Source organism: Battus philenor, unplaced genomic scaffold (assembly GCF_028537555.1).
Source record: "Battus philenor isolate CCGP_79_NKW_IND1 unplaced genomic scaffold, ilBatPhil1.0.hap1 SCAF_27, whole genome shotgun sequence".
NCBI lineage: Eukaryota > Metazoa > Arthropoda > Insecta > Lepidoptera > Papilionidae > Battus > Battus philenor.
In genome coordinates this window covers 4,138,447-4,160,821 of record NW_027181690.1, presented here as the reverse complement: position 1 = coordinate 4,160,821, position 22,375 = coordinate 4,138,447, and the positions used below count along the sequence as shown (strand labels likewise).

Sequence of the window (22,375 nt, the reverse complement as noted above, 5' to 3'; positions counted from 1 at the left end):
AAAATAAATCTACAGGAAGGCCTATGTTCAGTGGCTGATGTCCTATGAAATGATGATTCTGATAATAGATCGATACACTAAATACAAGTTTATTTACTCACAATATTAGCAATGAATTATCAAAACGATTGCTTACGTTTCGGAAATTCCTTACATCCAGAAACTTTAGATAAATTGCATACTGGTTTGCCTTCATTGTCACAATAACATTTCTTACATCCGTTTCTGTACAATTTACCAGGAACGCATAAGTTATTCGTTAAATTTGGTAAATATGGATCTGTTTCAGTGTTTTCTTTCTTATTGTCTCGAGTTCTTAGACTCAATGATGGACTTCGTTTTTTAATCATATTCAAACGGATAATGTCTTCACTGTTCAAGCAAGCCATTTTGGTGCAGTAGAGGGCGTTGTTCTCGGCGCAGTGACAAGTGTTGCATGACATTTTGTAAATCTTTCCTTTGACACACGGTTCTCCTTCGCGTATAGACGGAAATTCTTGTTGGATACGTGATACATTTGCTAAATTACATTAAAATTATAAGTTCAATAACAAGCCTTGGCAAAGTAATAATTTTTACGATCAATTTACTTTAATTTTATAACTTTATTGAGGACTAATAACATTTTTGACAAATAATGGAGGTATCTAAAAGACAATTTCGATGCGCCGGATAATCTTTAGAGTCAGTTGTAATGAGTGTTTTACTTACTTATATTAAAGGCTTTGTTTATATAATTTGTCAAAATATGTGTTTCCAATTGTGAACTTAATAAGGATTTTAATTTGAAACACTCGTTATTAAAAACATTGTCTAGTATTTTATTGATAATTAAAAAATTATAAGTATAGGAGGCTGTAGAACAGTTGCTTGTCGCTATAATCAAGGGCGTGATAGTAGAACTTCTTTCGTAGTGATGCAAATCGTTAGGCCTTATGAGCCTTGACGGCGGATTGATGGAACGAAGTCACCGATACTCCCACCATCTCGACGCGTGCATAACTAAGGCGCGGTACAGCGGTTTTGGTTAAACTATATTTGCTTTGCTATTGTAGACTTGTTATGTCTACTAAATATCGCAGTACTCGTGTAAGCAGTCAATAAATGATCTTATCAAATGGAAACTTTTATCGGAATTGCCATGGAACATTTCAATATTTTTGAAGGCTTCCAATGTATTTTATATAGATTAGTCTTTGAAGTTTAAAAGTATACTTACAAAGTAAACATTGTATGAATGATGGATTGCATATCACCAAGAGAACAGTTTTAAGAAGCATTTTCTGAAATACTGCGCATAAAACAAATATTGTCTTAGTTTGAGTAGCAGATTGAGCTATGAATTGATTCCGATTAATAAACGCATTAAACGTTATTGCGCTAGGCTACATTTCTTAATAAACTTTTATGGCAGTTACTCGATTAACAAGAACAGATTTAAAGAAAGTAAGTTTTTTTTTTAAAAATAATGTTTCTTGTTCATTAATAAACCGTTTTCTCTTCGGTATAATTTTTCGTCTTTTTGGTCGTTTATTTAGTCATTGGAAAGCCGATATGCCGCCTTCACAGGTCTCTATAGCCTGCTTTTCTGAGCGCTTCCGTTAATGAAACTCCGTAATTCCAGCTTGCCTGTTTGCAGTTCTGGTGGTAGACCACGGCAGGGCACTTAATGATACCGTATGACGGTAAATAAAGTAGTATAGTCTGATAATGAATCTATGGGATGAAATGGTAATAGGAATAGACAACTTTGTAAGAGAGTTTATATATCCTTACTGAAATGAAATACTGTTATGCCAAGTAACTCGCATGGTAAATCAAAACAGAAATACTTGTATTTAAGAATTATATGGTTGTTTATACACCCTCGGTAATAATGACGAATAATCAAAAAGGGTTTTCACAGTGGCGAGGCAAGAGGAGTGACATGTTGTGGCTTTGTTTGACGTTGTTCAACGTGGTCTCGTGGGTCTATTGCGGCAGCGTTCTTGAAGTAGAGTTGCGTGACAAACAAGACGATTGTTGTTTTCTTGCTAAAATTACTTGCTGTCAGTCGGGACTCGCGAGTAATATTTGTGCGATTGCTGCCATTTCTCCAGATAGACCAATCATTTCAGAATATCGGTTTGAGATACGTGGACGAAGAAAATAAAGAAGCGCGACGGACACAAGGCATAAGCAAAGGCCTACAGTGGTTATGATAATGGTTACATTTGACGTCCGTTAACTTTTAAATTGAACATTGGCACGAGCTGACGGACAGAAGCTTTGTTACTATTGGTTCTCCGATTTGGAGGTAAGCTTAGCTGAGTTCTAAAGGAACTTGGCTAAAAATCTTGCAGTAATGAATCTCAAGGGCTTCCCAGAGTACACTATCCTTAAAAGAACACCATTTTTCCTCACCAAAAGGTTCAAGTAGATGAACAAACGATATAGTCAAGGTCGCAGGAAGTCGCCGGCTGCAGGCAATGCGAGGCCGGTCGACGTGTCGATTTTTATAGGAGGCCGATGATGATTGAATTATCAAATTGAAATAAAAACACAAAATATAATTCAAACTCGTTTATTCGTTTCGTGAAAAATTCTAATTAAAAACATTAAGTTTAATTACGTATTCTCTAATACATTACAGAAAGAAACTTGTATAGCGACACAGTCTCTTTGCTGAATTTTTTTTATCCTTTAACTTCGAGACTTTTCACATCGTTTAATACTACATGTATTAAACGATGTGAATCGCAATGTCGCAATTAGTTAAACGTGTCCCCACGAGACATCACATCACACTTGGACGAAGTTATATTTTTGTTCAAGTTTTTCAACAAGTCATACCTATTTATGTGCGGTTATGAACCAAATAAAAGAAAACGCAAAAAAAATCAAAGAATAACTTCACGGAAAACAAATACTTTTTGCGACATAATTAGAAATGATTTTTATGCGGTGTAAAAGGATCGCAAAAAAAAAGTTCTTGAAGTAACCTTACCTTAGTCGGCAACTATCTTATCAGTAAAAAAAAAACAATTTAGCGACCTAACGGAACACACGAATTTGATCACAAAATCCGAAAAAACGGCCGATCAACCGTACTAATTTTTTCTTATTAATATCTACGTTAATTATGTTCCAGTTTCATTGAAATTTTCATGTATCGCACAAAATAAAAAAATCGTACAAAAAAGACGGCATAAAATAGGTTTGAATTCAATAACTTAAAACATGTCGTCGAATTATTTTTTCATCCGGTCCCGTCTCGACCTAATGTCAATAGAACCCAGTGTCTGTCGGTGAAATGTGAAATCAGTTTTGTGTCTTTACTTAGAGATGTAATCTTCGCGTGAAAAACGTAAAATATGAGTTGACTGACTTTCTAGGTCTATTATTACCAAAAAAAAAAAACAAATTAAAACAAAATATGAATTTACGTTTATTTGTGTATAATAAAAAGTAGTTATTCATTTAAGTTTTAGTTTTTTTTTCGCTTTTTAAGAAACTGTGTTTTTAGACAATAGCAACATTCACCATTCGAAATATCCATAGATTATATAACTTAACTGCTCCGGGAGCTGTCACTTGTCACAGTGTAATTATATGCATTATCGGTAAAAAAAGGACGACTAAACTAGAGAATAATTATTATGTACTAAACTAGACTAAATAAAATAATTAAGAAAGTAGCTGAATTATACTTTATACACCGGACAGTCCATATTTTCTTTAAGAATTTAAACGGGTCAGATGATTATAGAGAACGTCATTAATTGGTAAGAAATCTAAAGATGCGTTTACACATGACTACTATTTAAGAAGGTGCGCAAGAAACAATTTTTTTATTGTTTATTTTAGTTTAGTTTATTAACGTTAATTTTTGGTTTTATGACGCATGCATAAATGCGCATAATACGCGTAAGTCAACATAAAAGCAAAAGAAAGCGTCCGCGCACACGGTAAATTTAGAGTGATATTTTGCGACCATGTAAACGCATTCCTATCTCATTTTTACTATGCATTAAGTTATATTTTCAGAAAATAATTCTGTCCGGCGATACAGTATAGCGTTACATTACTAACTCTGTAGTTAACACAGAGCGCCAACAGCAGACATGCCAGGCATTGAACAACATCATAATTTTAAAGTTAAATAGTTAATGATAAAAGTTTTGTTCGTTGCATAGAGTAACTCAAAAAATCATAAAAACTGAATTGACAAAACAATGCAACGGTATTCTTTATGTCATTCAATGTTTCACAGATTATAAAGCATTTTGTCATTACGTTTTTTAAAGAAATACGTTTTGTTTGAGTTATGTAATGTAATAAAAATATTTTTATAGACAAATATTCTGCATTTTAAGCCACAAATACTATACCTGAATTAACCTTAATGTAAATTTAAATAAAATAAATCGAACATACAAAACCGTTGCTCCTATCAAGTTATTTGACCGCTTTTCTGTAATTATAATAACATAAAAAATTCCAACTATTGATTACTTAATTTAAATATAGTAAAAATAAACAGAATAAATTATTGAATGCTAATACGAGGATATAAATTGTAACTATTTTGAAATTTAAACAAATATGACGGAATTAAATATTTATGATAATAATTTTAATCGTTCAGAAAAGATTTCTTTTTTCAAAAACAATGTTGTACTTCGGCACACAGATAAAATGATTTAGTTACGTGTGAATAAAAATGGTTGTAAAAAAATTTAAACAGATAATAAAGAAAATTTTAAAGGAAAAGAGACAATTTTTTTTTTTATTAAAGCACAGACTGAATAAAAATTAAATCTCTCGTGGCACAATGGGCGGTGAAATATTTATGCGGACGATAGTATTTATGTAACATTTATTCTCGTAACATAGTAGTGGATCAAATGCGACAACGGTGAGCGAGAATAGACTTTATCTCCGCGTATTAGGGCGTTATTTTCGCCGCGCGGTCCAGATGTCGTAAGCAGATATCTCAAGGTTTATACATGGAGCAGAGAAGCAACGTGCAGAATACACTCTTGCCGTCAGCGGAACACGTGCAGTCGTTGCAGTCATGTTTGAACTGCTCGCCAGGGTTGCATCGGAAATTCGGATCCGAATCTGAAAGGACCATTAAAGTTTCTTTATTCTCCGCAGTAGCTGGTCTTCATCAGTGTTTAAGGAGAAAAAGTTTATCATTAAATATCACAACCGGTGAAAAAGTTATCTGGCTACACTTCATAGGTTTAGATTATCGTCAACATATCAGCCAATAGACGAACACCTAAAGATTGCTATGATGACTGGTGTTACGCCACTCACATCCAGAAATTTTCCGATACCTTGACTATGTCGTCGGCCTACTCAGAGAACCTTTCGTCCCCGACAGCTTCATTTGTACGAGCGATATACCCCGCTCAATATTAACTTCGGACAGATTCTTCTAGTAGCCTAAAATTGATCTAAATGTCTAACTTGATTCAGAACAGGAATACAAAGACCAGTAAATTGGCAATTGCCAGGCTAAATAACGCACAGAACTGCTGGCCTCTGGGTCCTTAAGGTTCTAGAGTAGAAGCCATGAACCGGCACGCGCAGCGTAGAACTCACAGAAACACGATCTTATCCAGACCAGGTTAACCTCTCTAGTTCTGTGACGCTTCCAACCGGTCATAAAGGAAAGCTATAGAGAAAACCTATACCCAGTAGACGTCCTACGGCTGAAACGATGATTATGATAAAACCTTTTTTTTTTTGCGAACAAATTATAATCCCCAAGATAACATTGTTCATGACTCACAGTTTCCACCTTTAAGTTAAGCTCAGGATCTTTGGATTTTAATTAAAAATTATCTGATTTAACAATTTTGATGATTGATTTCGAAAAGAATCAAATTGATAAAACATTTAAATCAATTGACAGTAAAAATGAACGAAATTCGTTATACGCGCAACAGACAACAATTCCTAATCATGGCGTCTGATTATTCGACGAAATGTAAAAACAATTGACAACCTTTTTTCTAACTTTTCATTCGAATTTCTTCAAGGTTGGTAGTACCTGGCAATTTGGATTGCTTATATTTATATGAAGTTTGACATTTGAATCTTGTTTACATTTAGTAAAGTACCCAAAGCTGCGTAGTACAGAATTTAATAATGGATGACTGCCGTTTGTTTATGCGAACTTTTGAATTAAAAGTACTATTTACACTTTTCAAACCCAATGAAATAATGAAACGGCCACTGTTGGAGTTTCGAGGGAGTCCACGATTTTATTTACTGTAAAGAGGGAAGGGAGGGCCTTCCAAGGCGCGGTACATTAGTTTTGGCTAATAATTGTAGCTAACGTGGTTTTAAGAGTTTTGTTTTTTTCTACACAAATTTCTCCTTCGACCTATAAGTCAACATAAACATTTCATGACACATTAAATAATCATCACCATTTCAGCCTATAGATGTCCATTGCAAGGCACAAGCTTCCTCGAAAGATCACCACTATGACTAATCTTGCGCTGCCCCGCCCAGCGACTTCCTTCGACCTTAATCCTTAAACTCAACATATGTAATAATTGGCTACTAATAGTGAAGCTAAAACGAAAAAATGGAGGTGAACGGAGCTTGAGTTGGAAAATGGGAAGACGAACGCTCTAGGGGAAATTGCTCGAGATCGTTTTTTTTTTGTAGTTGTTCGAAGTGGAAGGGCGCAGAGGGATTCTAACTTAAAACCTCTTTTAAGGTAGCGAAGCTCGAAGGCTCCCGGGGAAACTTTGGCTCGGGCTACATACTACATTACGATTTTGAGGGCGGGATCGTGAATGAAGTATTTACCGGGCGCATTGAATCCGTCGTAAGTGTCGGTTGCTTCGCAGTCGTGCGTGGTGCAGGTGGCATGCAGGCCGTCCGCGCTGCAGCGGCACACGTTGCAGCTCTGCCGGAACACGCTGCCCGCTGTGCACGTCGTGCTAATTTCCTCGGTAGTTTCTGAAAAGATCCATAAAACATATTGATTAATTTAGATATATATTAATCATCATCATGAAACTATGCATGCAACTGTAACAAAATAATAAAACTTGAGTTCGTCGAGTCAGTAAATCTTTCTATGGGCAATGTATATGATTTTATAATAAGAGGAATCCTATTCCTGTTCCAGAAGAAAGCTTCTACTGTTAGACGGAAAAAAAATCAAAGAAGGTTTATCGCTAAGCTAATTTTATTTATTTAAGTAACAAGCACGATTTTTGACTTTACAAATTAATGGATTATTGAAGAACCTTTCCCCATAATTATTAATTTCAGCAACTCACATATCGTATTTAAGTACAAACTTCATATATGCATCCTTGCGTTGTTCAGCGAAAGCTTTCGTTTCGGAACGAAACATGTCATAGATGAAAAATGGCGAGGGTTTGTGCTCTTTACTGGACTGACGACATAATCAAGGTTGTCACCATGGCGGTCTTTGCGGCAGCCCTATGCCTTGAAGCGGGCATCTACCGACTAATAAAACGAATGAATGGATATCATAAGCAAATTGCGTGATATAAAACTCACCCCTTTTACTCCTACTGCCGCCATTGTTGTTGTTATTGAGTGCGTTGCAGTCGATGCGCGTGCATGAGAAGTCCTGACCCTCGTTATCGCAGAGGCACTTGTTGCAGTCCATGCGGAACTCCTGGCCCGGCTGGCACGCTTTTGGAGCCTCCTACTGGACACAATCCGCGTTATAAAGATGTCGCAAAAGACAGTTAAGATTCGGAGGATGCAATAAAAATATTTATTTATTAATTTGTTATGATACACAATATAGAAATTTACTTTCTGAATATGAGTTTCATTCAAATAATAAATTTACTTGTGACGGCTTCTCAAATGAGCTGAATGGTATAATGCTACCAAATCTGCTGTCCACTGTTATCGCTTGCGGTGGCAGCAATCATGCTCTTTTTTTCCCCTGCGCCCACCTCGTCCCGCTTTCTTAAGGCGCGGTAGGGCGTTTTTGATAGCATTATAGCTATGATGTTGTGTCCAATATTTTATATTAAATGCGTAGAGAAAGTTGGGTTAGTAGCGTAAGTTTTAAATTTAGAATAATCCCGCAGGACATTTTAAAATCAATATTGAAATTAAATTGTGTGGAAAATAACTCTCCTTGATTTCAATTTGTTAAGAGAAAAATCCCAAACGTCCGGAAAAGATTACTTTTTAATATCTTCACCAACGTATCCATAGGAGGTCCACAGCGGGACATTGCCATCCAAAGATTTTTAATAGAACTGGTTGGTAGAGGCTAGCATTCAGCGTCTTGCGACGATCTTAACAAGGTGGTGTGTCTACTTAGTGGGTAGAACCGCTTCGCTTGGTGATCGTGTTCTACTTCAGAATCTTAAGGCTCCAGCGGAAATTTGTTCTGTCCGCTATGTGGTCTGCCCATTGCTACTTTAACTTGTCAATTCGCTCGACTATGGCTATGCCAATCCCCTCAATGGCTATTTGAGTTACTTTCAACTTATCAATAACGCCAGAGGTTCACCATGATTTAGTGTTATATATCGATTTTAAAATAGACGAATAACTTTACCTGCAAAGATGCGCGTGTTTTCCTCGACAGGGACGCACTCTGCAATAAAATAATAAACGCCTATTATTATAAAAAATATACATAGACTATAGAACATATCGCCTTTTATATGTCTACACAAAGATTAAACAATAATATGTTAAAACTAGGAAATTATGAATAAGTACACGTAGATTAAAAAAATTTGTAGAATCCACCACCAAGACCAATGAACAACAGATCCTAACCTCCAGGTCGTCTTCCGGGTAACATGCCCTTCTAGTGCAAGAGAACGACAAGCCGTCGGCATTACATCTGCACATATTACAATCGATCTCGAACACCTCGTCCGGTTGACACGATTGCCTTATTCCGCGCACCTTTCGCTGCATTTGTAAGAGACACATAGTGAACAGGATTCCACTCTCCAAGAAAAAAGATAGGAATGTAATAGAAAAAAATTATAGTCATAATGATAGTAAAGCGCAAAGTAAACGTTAAAAATGTAGAGTCGAAATATTAATATATACAGACAAAGGTACTGTAGAGACAAAGTTATAATTATAGTAAAATATAAATTCAAAGTGTTACTAAAATAGTAGAAGTCAATATACTTTATTAGGGATAAATAAACAAAAGAAAGAGCGAAGGTAACGTATAGTATTAAAACACACCGTCTTATTGTTAACTGAATAATCACTATAGACAAGCAACTGGTAGATAACAATGATATCATATATAGAAAAGAAGATAACAAAGGTAATGCAAGATCTACACATTGAACGCATAACATTAGGTCAATGAGTGTTGTGAGAAATGTAAGAATAATATAGAAATTAAAAGAGTTTTCAAATAAAATCAATCACATATTCTCTATAATCCCACCCACCACCAATATTAAATAATTGGGACTACCTCCGACACATCCTCAATTCTAAAATTGTCTGGTTCCTCCACAACACAAACTTTCCTCGTGCAAAAGTAGCTAGTACCGTCTTCGTTGCACCAGCATGTGTTGCAATCTTTTATAAACATCCGATTGGCAAAACAGATGACCGCCTTCGTCTCGTTCTTTTTGGATGGAGACCTAAGTATCTAGAAACATGGACATTCCTGGTGCTATTATCATAATTACATTACAAATGATTTTTTTTAAAATTTAATTAAGATTATAAAGGCGCAATCAAACCTATTTACATTAAAAAGTTTAACTTAGACAAGTTAAAAAAGGAACTTTTTATTATAAATAAAACTTCACAACATTTATATAATTTTTTTTATTTATGTACATTGACATTCGAGTTGTTAATTGTGTTTCACAAATAAATCGATATTCGTATTTTCAGTTTGATCTTCTGAAATAATTAAAACATATCACGGAACTATCGTTTTCACGTCCTGAAACATAGAATGACATGTTAAGATATACACATATATATATACAGTATATAAGTATAAAAAAACATGTAGATATGCTTGTTGAAATGACATATTTATAATTTAATCTCTCAGTTTGTTAAACATTGTTATGTTAATATCGATGGCCATAATGAAATAAACGTCATAATGAAAATTTTAAACTCAATATCGGCGACGATTTTGGTGACATTTGCCCGGTATCCTCTTTTTAATAACCTATTTTTCGTCGTTTCAATGTAATTAAAATTTTCTTTGCATAATTTATTTAAAAAATGTGTTATATTTTATATTTTAAAAATAAGTAATTCTTAGAAAACAACACAGAATTTAAAATGCATGTAATTTATATCATCATCATTTCAGCTATAAGACCTCCACTGATGGACATAGGCTTCCCCTGTAGGTTGCCAAAAGGACAACTTGGGAGCCACCCGTGTTCAGCTTTTCTGACGACCGCAAAGAAGTCGTCGGTCCCCACCTTGTGCGTGGGCGTCTCCATTTGCATCGTTGGTATGTTGATATAGTTTGAAAAAGTAATAAAAAATACAGAATACCTTTAATTCTTTGAATATTTCAACATCTTTTGGAAGCGGGCATGGCTTGTTGGTGCATATGAAATCGGAGCCGTCGAAATTACAATTACAGGTGTTGCAGCCAATGTGAAAGGTTACGCCCGGCTTACACACCAACTTCGAATGTTTCTCTATGTGATCGACTCCCTGGTTAATTTGTTCATCAATACATTATTACAATATATATGAGCAAACAGACGTTGTTGGACATGGACTTTCTTCGTAGATTTCTTAATAAGAACGATTGTAAACGATCTTCGTAGAGCATTTTAAGACCATAACAAGGTTATTTACCTTTAAGAATAATTAATACCTGGCTTCTATGGTAGCTAAATACTATAGAGAAAGGTCTGGAATATTCCATTTATAAGTAGAGATTGTCTCAAAATATATTAGCACATAGCAATTTAAAAATCTGTTTATACCATCGATTGTACGATATAAGAGTCAATGTACACATGAAATTCTTTTGCATTAGAACACTAAAAAATATAAGAAAGATAGCGAGATACATACGGTTACCGCTGGTAATTAAGATAAGCTTATTAAACCTATCTCCAGGCTTCAAAAATAACTCATTTGTGGGCATTTGTGTACAGTATTACAAAACATTCACTTGTGATGTCTCTGAATTATCATGTACAAATTAAAAAGTTTGTTGAAAAAACGTAAGACTAAAAAATAAAAACTGTCAGTATACTCAATTGTCTTATAAACCAGATGTTCGGGAAGGAATCTAAATATGTTGATGGTATATTGGAGGCTCCGAAAGAATGTCGAAATTGAGACTATAGTAGCACTGCCAAATATCATTGGCGAATATAAAGCTCAACGAATCCGCTGGCTTGGTCACTTGGAGCGAATGGGATCGGATCGGAGCGTGAAGGTAGCCTACCTGGAAAAAGCGAGGGGTCGAAGACCAGTGGGTAGACCCAGGTATCGCTGGATCGATCGCGTTGAGGCAGACTTGCGCGAATTGAATGTCAGCCAATATCAGACGATGGCGCAAGATAGAGGAAAGTGGAAGTCTCTTGCTTCGGAGGCCAAGACCCACTTTGGGTCACTGAGCTAGCGGAGTAGTAGTAGTAGTAGTATATTTGACTAGAGAATGAAATTAGTCGCAATAGCTCTCTCTCAGCAGATTGAGAGGTCACCACGAGAATTTCCATTAACATGTCAGCCGATAAAGGCTCACTGCATAATATAGACCTCCAACGAAGATAGCTACGATGATTTCCTAGTAAAGTAACTCTAGAGAGGACGTAAGCTTGGTATGTCGTTCAGTATGGAATCGACCAGATCGGATGTTATTTCCGAATTAATACACTGTTTAGTGAGCAGTTTTTTCATAACTGTTGGTCTTGCTTGGCGCTCTGTGCCTTTCTAAAATTTAAATGTTTATAATAGATCATCATCATTATAATTTCAGCCACAGGACGTCTACATCTGGACGTAGATATTCTCTATAGATTTTCAATGAGGCCAGCAGCCAGCTTGCATCTAGCGCCTTCAAGTGATCTTAATAAACGTCAAAAGAAAACCAATATATCTCTCTTTTTGGGCTGCAGTCTATGCCCTTATAAAAGGAGACTTGAGTTCAAACAGTAGAATAATTACAAGATTATATTGGCACCGAAACAAAAAGCACGTTGAGGGCTGAGGGGAAAGAGCAGAAGCTGCTTGAATCCATTTCAACGACTTTGAAAAGGTCTGTCCACCTTGTGGATGGACGTCGACGTGGGTGGTTCGTGGTCTCAACTATATTACTGGCAACAACTAATATATAAACTATAATAACATAAAAACTATTATGGTTGTAGTGACAACCATAATAGTTTTTATAATTAAATAATTATTGCGCGTTCAAATTCGAATTCGAACGTCGATTTAAATTCTGACGCTGTCAGTGATATCGCTGCCATTTTGTTTGGGTCAAAATTGTAAATAGTCTTTGAAGGTAATAATATACATAACATCGATGACTCCTGGCTTTATAATATCTGCTAAAATCGTATCTTGAAGCCCCAGCGGTCACCTGTATCTTCGCGCTATATGATCTATTTAATACCACTCCCAACTTGTCAATCTGCTGAACTATAACGAATAATGGATATTATTAAAAAAATAAACGAAATACCTCATTCTTCATAAATACTTCGACGTCTTTGTTGATTTCAGTATTATCGTCGTCTTGCTCCGTGCATTCGTTTTGAGTGCACGAGAAACTTCGTCCGTCGGTCGCACATTTGCACGGATTGCAATCCATTTGAAATTCATAATTAGGTTTGCAAACAGAACGTTTAAGCAAATTAGGTGGATCATCTATTAATACGTATTCCACATCATAACCCTGAAATATTAATAATTTAAATTAAAAATATTTTATCTGACATAGTTAGTCTGGCCATAAATATTGTAACAAAAAAAGCGTAATTTTTTATTTCAATTTAGAATTTGTCATTTTAATTTTGTTACGTCCTTTTTATATTTTGTGTGGTGAAAAAGGTGTTTGTAGAAGAATATGTATCATGTGTCGATGTAATGTAAAGGGTAAAGAAAAAATAACTGTCAAGGCATTTGAAATTTGGTCTTTATCACCGCGCAATCTATTTTTTTTACAAGCGGCTATTCGATTTTGGAGATCAGCGCCTTGCGATTATTTTTCTCCACGATTATTTTTGAATGTTTAATGGTGAACATTTATGATGGTAGCACTGGGATTTACAAGGATAAATTTCCAAACTAAAAGTAAAGATTATGAAAAAAAAATTGTTACTTTTATACATAAATTGACTGCTGGAAACGATCTAATATAGTAAAATAGTTATTATAGTGTTGAAACTGTTAAGCTGTTGTTTATACTCGTATACTTTCTTTTGTTTCGCATGTATTAGTAGAAGTCGTTTCCTTTTATTGCTCGTTGAACATCTATTCATCGCTTCCAATAATATTATCTTTATTTAATGTCTATGATAAAGTTTTGTACCGTCTGCCTTAGGGGCTTTTACAGCTTCATCGGAACAGAAGTAGACCAGGCGCTGGCGCAGCGCTTTTAACGAATCAAGTTCCAGAAAGTTTGTTTAATTTTATGAAATGGCCAATCAACACATGGTATCCATTGAAACTTCTGGAACTTTTTATATCTGCCAGTAGGAGTAAAAAAACAAATATCAAACACCTCCGGACGCTAAGTAGTAATCGACTTTAATTCCCTACTCGTAAAGTCGGATCTCGCTTTACATATCACTCTACATATGTATACCTTTGTGCAATGGTGTTCTCTTACATTAACTGTTATATGTATTAAACATTTTTGAGATATTAAAATGTAGTGGTGGAGAACTGAATGAGAACTGAATGCTTTACAGTAATAAAAACTTTAAGTGATAGAAACAAGGCGTTTTACTTATAACAATGTTTATGGCTAGACTATGCTATATAACACATATACCCAAGAACTTAAATTTTACTTACCTTATATTATTATACTGGAATTTGTGCAGCATGATCGATGGTGATATATTAAAACACTTTTAACGCTGATTAAATATGTAAATGTACGAATTATTAATGAATGTAGTTAATTATTATTTCAAATGAAATAATGACACAAGAAGTATACAATATTTTTTTAACTTAGCCCGAGATTGCCTGCCACCGATAGAGATCTAAAACGTGACCACGGAAGAAAGAATTAACAAATATAGACAATAAATGTTATAAGCAAAGTTAGATGTTATATAATAAGTTTACTTACTGATTCCGGTTTGCTGGTTTCTTTATCAGATACGTCAACTTGTAAATCTAAACCTGCAATAACAGATAAAAAATTATTGTGTATTAATATAATTTTTTTAAAAAGTTGGGTTAAGTGTTGTCCGACAGGAATTGAGTGTTTGAAACAGCGGTTCCGGTATGACTAATTGCATGGTACATTATGTTGCAGGGCGCAGCGAAGAGAGAGATAGAATAAACACCACTACTTCTCATTTGAAACCGGAGATGTTGAAAAAGATTACATCAAGCAGTCTTCCAATCCACCTAACATGACTTAATAGAGGTGATCCCTGGATATATCAGGGATGATCTGATACGACGGCATCATAGAGGGGACCTCAACTTGGTCTGTCACGCGTTTAACACTTTAACCCAAGGATGCCATGTCAATTAGAGATAGGGAAGGAAATAGACAGTTAAACCATTGCCTCCGTCTTGGGCGACGATGAGTATCGCCCACCATTTCTCAAGTACAGCAGAACAACAAGAAAGGAGGTAATTGAAAAGAATAAAAATTTGATAAATAATAAGGCTTAGCAAAGGATCGGGTAAGACCACAGGAATGAAAATATGTAGGATAAGATAAAAAACTAATAAAGATACAAATGTCAAATCATAAAACAAAAGAACAATAATGTTCTTTGGGAATGGAGTACAAGGATGAATGGCGACGGTTGAAGAAATGTCAAGAATACTTGAGGAGTTAAAGATTTTATGATGGATAACAGGAAAGGATTAGCATGAAAGATATTGTGGGGGAAGAACGAAGACTAATGTAAATAAAGATATACTTGAAAAAATGACCACCCGACTTGTAACATGACCTGTAAGGAGAGACCAGAGATAAACGGTGGCCTTTAAAAAAACCTAACAGCGCCGTAGAGGTCCAAACATTGGCTTAGTCGGTCACTATTGATTAGCCAATTCGGTAGTACCACTTCGGTAAGCGAGAGCGCTGCGAGAAGTGCTATCTAGGATTATCGATAACTCAGACCTCTTTGCAATAATTACGCTCGCGCCTTACCTCTGGAGCAATAATTCACTTAATTTATTTCACTTCAAAGGTCAGTTAGATTTGTAGAAATTGTGCGCATATGACAGCGAAACAGAAAGTTTCCCTAAGGAGTCGGCAACCTTTATAGTTAGAAGATTCAAAAATTACAATTTGAAAAAATTCTGTTTTTAAAGAGACTGAAATATTTTTCTTTCCAAAAATAAATCGTATTTACATAAATAAAGCGTTTTTTGAGAAAACCCTAATTTATTTATTCATAAAGTAAAATTGTAATTTATTCGTATATAAGTAATATTTTTACATACACACACAGATAAAATATTTCGTATTATTAGATAATTATATATTGCTTAAGTACAAAATTAAAATTCTCACATCCATTGCTTCAATTTAATTTCTATATGCAACTAAATTGATGTAAAGAAATTTTAATGCTCACTACATTCTTTCCCTTTCACTTGCTAAGATAAGTGTAGCTGAAAGAGCGCTACATTATAATCGGCGAATATAAAAATAGTAGAGCGGGCTTCAATTTCAACAACGTAATATTTATGTATTACTATTTGATTCATGTAAGTGCCGTGGGCTCAACGAGATACTAGTGCAATAAAAATAAAATTCTTTGAATTTTCTTGCAATAAATTTATGAAGTTCCAGAAAAAAGTTTAAAAAAATCCTATCACAGTGTGAATGATTTTTTGGACGATTAAAGCTTGTGAATGAATTGTTCTAACTAATGCAACAAGAATATTGTAAAAGTGACCACAAAAAAGCCGTCTGAATTTATTATGGGCTCTCCTCAAATCTGAATACGTTTGGAACTTTCGAAGTTTTGAGTTGAAGTATAGGGGAGTTTAATCTGATTCTAGTTTCTATAAAATTGGGCACTTTTGGTATTTTTCTTGTGATGTATAAAGAAGAGGCTATGGATATAATTAAGGGATATGGATAATAAATAAATAAATTGAAATAATCGAAATTAATCATTCAATGAAATAAGGGTGTTTATAGACTAAGAGTCTATTAATCCGTTGGTCGTAGGAGATTTTTTTTATTGAAGATTAAAAAAAATATGTTAAAATGTTTCAAAGGATCTTACCAGGCAAAGCATTGCAGCCCATCCTAGTGCACATAGCGCGGCCCTCCGATGTGCACCAGCACGTGTTGCAGTCGTTCATCCAGACGGTATCGGGAGCACAACGGAGTACCCGCTCTGAAAACAAAATTTTACATCAGATCATCATGTCAGGCGATAGACGCCCAGAGCAAAGCATAGACCAGCCGATGGCCACGATCACCAGTCTTGCGTCGCCCATGGCCAGCGACTTCACCTTGACTATGTCTTCGGTCCACTAGAACCTTTCGGCCCAACGATGAAAAATATCAGATACTTATCATACGTTATATTAAATAACTGATTCTAGATATAACTATGAATGTGAATATAGGTTCGGAATTCTATTTTCAAAACCTATTCAATTTTTACATAGCTAACAAAATTTTCTTTGAAAATTAAATAAATTAATGTACAAAAAATTAATTCATTTGCTTTCGCGTCATTTCTTTTCGTTCTATTATCATTCTGTGAGCAAATATTTAAGATTAGATTTATTATTGAAAATAAATGTCATCCACACAAAAACCACTTTTTTAAACAAGTAACAGTTTATACACAATCTGTGTGCATACTCATTATCATTATGTCATTAATAACAATTAGAAATATTTATAGTTATGTTTTGTTCTAATCAATATGAATGAATTACTAAATTGACAATTAAATGACTTTAATAACATACATAAGGGACTTTCCCTGCTATTGTATCTGTAGCGTTATTAATTGTCGACGCCATTATGCTATAAAGTGAAGTACGTCTGTCATTGGCACAACATCCGAGGGAACTGTCTTGAAGCTACTTTTCTAACTAAGTAGCTTTCTAATGGACCGGAAATAAGTGATGACGAATGGAAATGTGTAAAAGAAAATGCTTTTTACAGCTCCTCTATCATCCTAAGGTCTCAGTAAGTGGGCCAGGATGAAAGTCGTCAGCTATGACAACTCTTCTAAGCCCTGGCGACTACACGCATTCTTAGCTTCCATTTTTAAAATAATAAAGCTCCCCATAAACCTTTCGTTCGTTTTGAAATTGTAAGCTAGTCGCGTATATGTGCGCTAAATATTCCATGAAAAACCTCATTTAAGAAGTCAAAAGGCGGTATTTTAAATTGAGTAAAAATTTGAATATAAACATACCGTCCTCCTGTCCAGGACACTTCATTTCTGTGCACGACGAATAACCTTCGGCGGTGCAGTGGCACTCGTTGCACTGGCTCGTCCATTCAGATCCCGGAGAGCATTCCTTACCCGAGAGTAAATCGGACTTTTTTGGAACTGAAATTTTAATAATAATAATTTTTAACTTCTTACGAAAGTATAAATTTTATTAAGATTTTATGCGTTTATGTATATCTTTTCTGACGTATACAATAAAAAGTATTAAATAAAATAAGTAAATTTGTTTAGAGAATTCCGGAAAATTTGGAGTAGAACTTTTCCTAGTCTATTTTTGAGTACGAATTCTTAACGGGTATTATTGACTACTGACAGCTCAAGCCAGTATCTACTCGTGGAAGCCCTTGAGCTTTGTCACTTGATGTAACAACCGCTGAACCGATCTAGGAGCTCGGGGCCTGCCAAAGCGGTAAAATAGTTATATGAAGAGACCCGAGCCAAGACTCCCCTGGGAGCACTCGCGCTTCCCTACCTTAAAAGACGTCTTAAGCTGGGCGCCCTTTGTGCCCTGTTGCCTCGTAGCCACAAAACCTTCAAATGGCACTTGGGCAGCAGTGAAAGTCCGGTTAAAAAAATTAAAATAGCGTTCCATATAGAACCGTCATGCAGTTTACTTCACTGCAGTCTTTTATTTCATTTACGATAGAGAAACTCATTGGTGGACAAAAATAACAGTATAATTGGATTGTATCATTTTAATTTGAAGATATTTATTTAAATATGAAAATAACTTAAGTACTTACTGTTAGATTCACGGCATGAGGTCGCAGAGCACAGGGCCTCTCCATTGGATAGACAAATGCAACTGTTACAGTCCCTGTAGAACACTGTGTTCGGCTTACACGGTATTGGCTCCGCTGAAAATAAAATTAACTGTCAAATAATTCGTGAAAAAAAAATATTAATAAAAATGGCTTAAACATCTTACATAAAGTAAATTTAAGATAAACAGTGATCTCCCTTTATGTAGTCTAAGGAATTAAAATAAACTTGCTGTTAGCTGTAAACATTTGTAGATAAATATATACAATTTTATAAGAAACTACCAAGCAACGCGGAAATTTATCTGTTAGTAAATTCAAGAAAATAATGAAGCACAGGCACAAAAGGCATATAAGATAAAGAGGTTCAGAAATAAATTATTTGATTTAAAAAATAATTTTACTTAAAAACAATCATCAAAAAAATTACAAGCCCCTCTAAGTTTGTTGCTACTTATTCACAGTAGGTAGCGCGTTACGAACTAACATAAACATAATTTTAAGCTGACGATTATAGATGACTATAACAATAAATTCTTTATGAGATAAAATCGTGAACGAGGAGAATCTTAGACAAATGGAAGCAATCTACATATCCCTGTGGATTAGCAAGGTGAAGTGAAAGTTGGCAGGCCAAATGGCACGCAGAATACATGGCCGCTGATGTCCTAAGATTCTGGAGTGATGACCAAGGATGTTAAGGTCGTTATACGACGCTTGATGCAGGAAATCTATGGGGGAGACCTAATTCCAGCAGTGCATGTCCTGTGGTTTATATGTCGATGAATGAATATTTTAATTTAGTACAAAAATATACTTAATTCCGAAGGAGTTTTGAACTAGTTAATTATTTAGGCGGTGCAGAGACAACTAAGGTAAATGAAATAACAATATATTGTATTAATGATAATAAAAAATGATAATAAAACTATATCGAAAATAAAAAATAAACGAATTAAATATCAATGTATTTAAAATAAAATAAAAAAAATATTTTCATTTGTATGCATTTGCTTGTAAAATATATTGGCGGCATTAATTATTTAATGAAAATTAAAAAGAGTATTCCATCGTTATATTAGGCCGGAGAATTTTTTTTCGCAAATGGAATGTAGAAATATATCTGTCTGCTTTTGATGACATTTAAAAGGTTATATGTCCGAGTAAAGACCACAGATATCTTTAGCCACTCAGCAAAAATTAAGAGAGTTAAGCCAGGAGATTATAATTCATCTGTCATGATTACATTTCCATCTGTAAACATCAAAAAAGGCTAACAGCGGCATCTTATCACTATCTTCGAGGCTGCCAAAAGTATCGAACAAAATGACACCTATATACAAATGAAAATTAACTTGAAAAAAAAATGTTGCGAAATTCCAAATTAAATGCGAACTATCTTTTCCCCAACCAATTATTTATATATGTACTAAGTTAAATATCTCACCAGGTGTGCTAGTGTCACAAGGCTCCTGCCTCCAGCATTTGGCGGTGCCGTCTGGAAGACATTGGCAGAGGTGGCAGTGGCTCTCCCATTCTGTGCCAGCCAAGCATTGTACCACTGAAGGTTTCGTTTCTACTAGCTCTGGTAACTCTGAAAATTATAAAATAAAACATTAATTACTTACATTTTTTAAAAGTTTTTTTTCATGAACTAATATCCAAAAACAGTGATTTACATAAAAACCTATACGCTATATTGCTAAATCAACTATTTATTCTTCAAACGCGCTATTCGTTAATATTCATATAATATAAAAAGAATGATTAACAGTTACTTTTAAATTGATATTTGCTAAACGTGCGTTATGTCTCCGTCGAGACGCTTTTCTTGAAAAAAAAAGTAATAACAAGAGAAAGATAAGGATTTAAATAAATAAAAGAGATGGAAATAAAGGACCATCCGTTTGGTGCGGAGGATGGATGGAGATTGACTCGCTGGAGTGGTTGCGTTGACGAGTGGCAAGGAAACGCTGAGTGCTCAAGAGTGGGAATGTCAAGTGGATAGGATTAATGCTAGATGTAACAGCATGCACACCTAAGATACGGTACAGCAGTTTCAGCATCACTCAAAGATCATGCTCATGACTTTTGGCCTGGGTTTAGTAAAATTTGGTGAAACAAACATTTATTACTATAATCAACAGTCCCTGTGGAAACCTTTGATTGGGAGAATAATCAGGCCTCCAGCAACTTTTAATATTGCGATATTGAGGACCTACTGCTGAACAATAGGCCTCTCCCATAGATTTCAGTCAATTTGCATCTATTTTCCGACACAACAAAGTTGTCCACCTTATGAGTCAACGTTCTACGCTGATCTGAAGATGCAATATGAATCTGCAAATCTGTAAAGCTATGTCTACAGATCTCCTCATTCCTGAGTCGTTCTCCATGGATTGGAGACCACAGACTTGAGTAAGAACTGGCATAGACCCTTCCTACGTCTACGACGGATTCTTCGCTGCACTTGCCAGAACCGTAAGACATCAGCTGCCATCCGTTCTAGCGATAACAACACGCCAAAAACAAAGTAACATAAAAAGTAACAACCATGTATTTATCTGTTCCAATATGAAATAGTTATTCTACAAATGACCGAATATTCATTCGTTACAATACATACTGATAAGAACAATATTTTTAATCTGTATTAGTGAAACAATAAAACTATGGTTCAATAATCTTTGTGATAATTGACTACGCGTGGCCCTCATTTACTCCTCGAGAAATTACGGGCTAATTATAGACCCGTGTTTACCCTGTCCGTATTTAACTACCACTTTACGATAATGTGACGCTATTTTTAAACATTCAATAATGGAACTTGAACAACTGGTTATCGGATGCGACGGAAAGTATATTATGTTGTTTGAAACGGTCACGTAATATTTTTGCGTAATAACGTTTGTGCATTAAATTTAGACGTATTTAAAAAAATAACCAATGTTTCATCATTTTAAATAAAGTATTTTCGCTCGATTAAGGCCTCCCCATAGATTTCCAAAAGTCGACAAGTTCATCTGCTCTGCTTATGGGTGGGCGGCCTGCGCTTCGCTTGTTAGTACATGCTGTCTACTCTAGAAACTTATGGCCTCAGCGTCCATCAGATCTGCGCGCTATGTGGCTTGTACATTGTCACTTAAACTTGCAAATAATCTGGACAATGTCGGTTACATTCTTTCTTCTACGGATCTGCTCATTTCTGAGCATAGCTTTCGCTATTGCTTATAAAGCGGCTGTTAGCTTTCAAAAAATATTCATAAATTGACGCAAATTTAACATTAATTCATTTTTAAAAACTTCTTAAGTATGAATGCAGACTTAAAGTCGATGGCATTCTCTATCAATTAAACTTTTGAAATGTGTATAGATAAATAACAGCATATCTTAACTCTTAAACTTATAACATTAATGGGATAACTCATAAATATATTTATACTAATGTAACAAAATGACTTAATAATATATATATAAAGGTACAGGAGGCGGTCTTATCGCTCGAGGTGATCTCCACAAGACAGTCTTAGGATAGCGATGCGTGACATGAAGAAATGGGGCTGTACATAATAAAAAAATTAAAGCATTAAAAGATAATTCACATTTCAGAATATAATACATATGCACATGTACATACACATAAACATATATACAGATGCATGCATTACTATACCTACTATACATATATACACCTTTTTAAATATGTATGACATGATTTCGTAAAAGATATTATCGTAAATTTTCCTTGACTACTTTAACCGCTTTTTCATGGGAAGTCTTCGTGACGGGCCAGATCGTTTTATTCACAATCAGAGGAGTTTTCATTGTATACACAAATAGTCCGGTAAACCAAAATTCGACCAATACTAATAAATAGGTAGAGATTCAAAATGTGTATTTGGTTCTATACCTAATTGGAGTAATGCTAACACAACAATTAGGTTCTCTTTGTCACCCCACTCGATTTTAATATCACAAAAATATAAAACATCA

General features: G+C 34.9%; 2 protein-coding genes across 3 annotated transcripts in view; both read right to left on the bottom strand.

Annotated features, from left to right (window-relative positions):
• Positions 1-4,145: 4,145 nt before the first annotated feature.
• LOC137925466 (uncharacterized) overlaps positions 4,146-22,375 on the bottom strand; it is a 38,351-nt gene continuing 20,121 nt past the window's right edge. Inside the window, exons 2-12 of one of the 2 annotated variants that reach the window (XM_068768912.1) lie at positions 19,830-19,976; positions 18,365-18,478; positions 17,583-17,720; positions 16,428-16,541; positions 14,294-14,346; positions 9,461-9,640; positions 8,794-8,931; positions 8,567-8,605; positions 7,540-7,690; positions 6,814-6,966; positions 4,146-5,103 (exon numbers count right to left, since the gene is read on the bottom strand). In XM_068768912.1, the coding sequence (XP_068625013.1) occupies positions 4,976-5,103; positions 6,814-6,966; positions 7,540-7,690; positions 8,567-8,605; positions 8,794-8,931; positions 9,461-9,640; positions 14,294-14,346; positions 16,428-16,541; positions 17,583-17,720; positions 18,365-18,478; positions 19,830-19,976 (1,355 nt within the window). In that variant the 3' untranslated portion in view covers positions 4,146-4,975. The remainder of the gene's footprint in view (positions 5,104-6,813; positions 6,967-7,539; positions 7,691-8,566; positions 8,606-8,793; positions 8,932-9,460; positions 9,641-14,293; positions 14,347-16,427; positions 16,542-17,582; positions 17,721-18,364; positions 18,479-19,829; positions 19,977-22,375) is intronic. The other variant, XM_068768913.1, reaches the window with a different exon arrangement.
• Positions 9,857-14,271, bottom strand: LOC137925468 (serine protease inhibitor I/II-like). Its single transcript, XM_068768914.1, has 4 exons — positions 14,011-14,271; positions 12,674-12,886; positions 10,519-10,683; positions 9,857-9,943 (listed from the first exon to the last, which is right to left on the bottom strand). The coding sequence occupies exons 2-4, from the start codon at positions 12,800-12,802 to the stop codon at positions 9,920-9,922; spliced, it is 318 nt and encodes a 105-aa protein (XP_068625015.1). The 5' UTR covers positions 12,803-12,886; positions 14,011-14,271; the 3' UTR covers positions 9,857-9,919.